General features: G+C 46.5%; 1 protein-coding gene across 1 annotated transcript in view; it reads left to right on the top strand.

The window, feature by feature from the left end:
• si:dkey-49n23.1 (semaphorin-3D) overlaps positions 1-3,402 on the top strand; it is a 17,262-nt gene that overhangs the window by 3,827 nt on the left and 10,033 nt on the right. Inside the window, exons 5-9 of the mRNA XM_037679927.1 lie at positions 503-631; positions 1,294-1,436; positions 1,862-1,976; positions 2,285-2,354; positions 2,833-2,977. Of these exons, the coding sequence (XP_037535855.1) occupies positions 503-631; positions 1,294-1,436; positions 1,862-1,976; positions 2,285-2,354; positions 2,833-2,977 (602 nt within the window). The remainder of the gene's footprint in view (positions 1-502; positions 632-1,293; positions 1,437-1,861; positions 1,977-2,284; positions 2,355-2,832; positions 2,978-3,402) is intronic.

Here is a 3,402-nt window from a genome sequence, read left to right as displayed (position 1 = left end):
CACCAGAAGGTCAGAACCTTCAGAACCTTTAAACGGGTTCGACTGGCACCAGAGTCATCTGTAGAAGATGAAACCTCGGGTCAGAACCCTTCCCAGAACCGGGCAGCGGTCCGAACTTGGACATTTACCGTTTGAGCTACGTTTTACCCTTTTAGCTTTCGGCTGGTGTTCTGCTGCTTTTCGCTTCAACAGCTCAGAGTCTGTTTCAGGTCATTCAGCATCTTTTCTCAATATGTTTAGTCTCTGACCCACTCCCACAAACGTTTTATTGCAGCTGTAGACACCTTGAAGAAACTGATCCTCAAACGAACACAGACAGGAAACTGAATTAATTTAATTTAGGCGCCGAAACGAAAGGTAAATTATTTTTTCTTGTCTCAGTGTTTACCCCTTCAACAGGAGGAGGTGTTGATGCATCAACGTAGAAATATTGTCGTTTTCAGTATCGAGTGAAGTCCAGCTTGTTGTCTCTAAAGCTGTCCTCCTGTCTCCGTCCCTTCAGACGGGGAGCTGTTCGCCGGCACCTCAGTGGATTTCATGGGAGCCAACGCAGCGATATTCCGCACATCGGTCCGGGGCGGCAGCCAGCATTACATTCGCACTGAAGCCTACGATCACAACTGGCTGAACGGTGAGCCGAAACTCTTCTTCTGTTCTTTAACAGCCAGTTCATGTTCAGCTGACCCGTGCACCAGAAGGTCTTCAGCTTAAAGCTGAAACTGAGCAGAGACAAATTATTAAATTGATTTAAATGAGCAAATCTGTAGCTAAAACCAAACAAATTGCTAAACCATAGCTAAAACTAAAAAAGCAAATATGTAGCTAAAAACTGAAACTTGCATAATTGTATCTAAAAGCTAAATGTAGAACAGCAGCTAAAGTCTAAAAGTAGAAAGACACCAGCTAAAATTAAAAGGACAGCAGCTAAAAGTTAAAGTAGCATAAGAATAAAAAAAGCTCAAGGATTCTGAACAAACTGAGGAGATTTGATTTTCTTTGGGGAAGATTTTTTTTAAATAAAGTTAAATGATTAAAAAAGTACAAAAGTTAAAAACCCTGAAAGTTGTAGCTCACAGTTCCTGAACGAGCCAAACGTTTTGATCAAGGACCGATGAAAAAGCTACAAATTTCTCGAAATAGTTTGATTTAAAAAAGCGTACAGATCAGAGAAAAGAACTGCTGACTCAGCGTTCACCCTGCTGGACCAGAACCATGCGGTCCGTTTAGGTTCTGTCTTGTAAACTGTAGAACGGCGTCAACACCAGAACTAAAAGTGTCCGGTGTTCCTCGCAGAACCGGACTTCGTGGGCTCCTTCTCCATCCCCGACACTCACAGTCCAGACGACGACAAAGTCTACTTCTTCTTCAGGGAGAAGGCCGTGGAGTTGGACCCGTGGGACCAGAGGGTCTACAGCCGAGTGGCCCGAGTCTGCAAGGTACGACCCGATGCAGAGCCAGAACCAGCAGGGGGCAGGTCCGGCTGGGACTGGACTCTTTCACTCTAGAGGTGTTCAGATACAGAGCTGTGCAGAAGTTTTAATCCAATCAGTGGTCCTGAGATCCTGAGATGTTATGGAGGTTTTTCTTTGGACTTCGGCTGCTTCTTCTCAGCTTCAGTCCAGATCTTTTACCCACAAAGAGGACTGCAGTTCTCCAAGGAGTTCTGAAAATTCCAAAAGATGCAGCCGAAGGACGGGTTCTGACCCACAGAACTCAGAACGGAAGTGAAAGTTTGTAAACCTGAAAACAAAACCCAGTTCAGTCGGAGCAGATCGTGTTTGTAGAAGTTCTGCCTTCAGGAGTGAGAGTAAGGTGTGATGTGCTCGTTAGTTTTTGTTGATTTATGTCTTTCTGTCTCCAGAACGATGTTGGAGGGAAGAGGAGCCTCATCAACCGCTGGACCACCTTCCTGAAAGCCAGGCTCGTGTGTTCGGTTCCCGGCCCGTCTGGAGTGGACACACACTTTGATGAGCTGGGTAAACTCCTCCTCCTCCTCCTCCTCCTCTTCCTCCTCCTGTCAGACCGTCTGAACGTCTTCACGTTCGTTCTTTGTCAAAATGATGTCAGATGTGAAGAATTAAAGGTTTTGTTTGACTGAATGACTCAAAAACTTTCTGCAGGATTATAATGGCTCAGATTTACTGCTAAAATGAGAGAATAAACAATATTTATTTATTTATTTATGTATGTATGTATTTATGTATGTATTTATTTATTTATTCAATTATTTACTAAAAGCAACAGTTTAGACCAGAAGTGACCTGATTCTGTTTGGTCCTTCTAGAGGATATCTTCGTTCTGGAAACCAAAGATCCTCAAAACCCGACGGTCTACGGCATCTTCAGGACATCCAGGTGAGATGCTGCGTCCTTATTCCACTGCTACGGTGGCCCCAAAGGGACAAACTGAACACTGGTCCTGTTTGTGAGTGTGTCAGTACCAAACTATTTTTCACGTTTCTTTTTTTAAGTTTGCTTCATGCAACAAATGGAATTTAAAAAATTGTGTGTGGGGAGGGGGGGGTGAGGGGTGGAATCTTCAGTAGTGACAGTGTTGCTCCGGTCTGCGGTGGTTTTGTTTCTCCTCAATGTCTCAAAGAGTTTAAAGTTTAACTTCTTCAGATGTTCTGAAAGGAGATCTTCCTTATTTATGTGCAGGTTCACAACCTGGCTGGCACGTGCACACTCGGTCATGCACGTGATGAGAGGTCAGGTGTGAGTGGGGTCAAAGGTCACTGCTGCTTGTTTTTTAACCCCGTTTCTTTTTCAGATCTGATTTAACTTCTTCCTGCTCATCTCTAATCACCGACCCTCACCTGCGTTTCCTCCACAGCTCGTTGTTCCGCGGCTCAGCTGTGTGTGTTTACTCCATGGCATCGATCCGAGCGGCCTTCAACGGACCGTACGCTCACAAAGAAGGGCCGGACTATCGCTGGGTTGAGTTCAAGGGACGGATCCCCTACCCGAGACCTGGAACTGTGAGTCCACGCGACATGACCCGCTCCGAGACAACAACCATGTTTTACTCTGAGCACCACAGCCGAACCAAAGCTGCAGAGCGAGTTCTCACATGAAGCCATGATTAAGAATAACGCTCGAACGCCTTCAGCTCTCCTCACGAGCTGACCTCGGTCTAAACGCTGGAAGGCGGAGGGCTGACCTCGGTCTAAACGCTGGAAGGCGGAGAGCTGACCTCGGTCTAAACGCTGGAAGGCGGCGAGCTGACCTCAGTCTAATCTCTCGAAGGCGGAGAGCTGACCTCGGTCTAAACTCTGGAAGGCAGCGAGCTGACCTCGGTCTAAACGCTGGAAGGCAGCGAGCTGACCTCGGTCTAAACTCTGGAAGGCAGCGAGCTGACCTCAGTCTAAACTCTGGAAGGCGGCGAGCTGACCTCAGTCTAAAC

This window comes from Nematolebias whitei, chromosome 7, assembly GCF_014905685.2.
Source record: "Nematolebias whitei isolate Nwh7 chromosome 7, NemWhi1, whole genome shotgun sequence".
NCBI classification, from domain to species: domain Eukaryota; kingdom Metazoa; phylum Chordata; class Actinopteri; order Cyprinodontiformes; family Rivulidae; genus Nematolebias; species Nematolebias whitei.
Note: the sequence above shows the minus strand (reverse complement) of the source record. Positions and strands in the feature narration are given on the sequence as shown.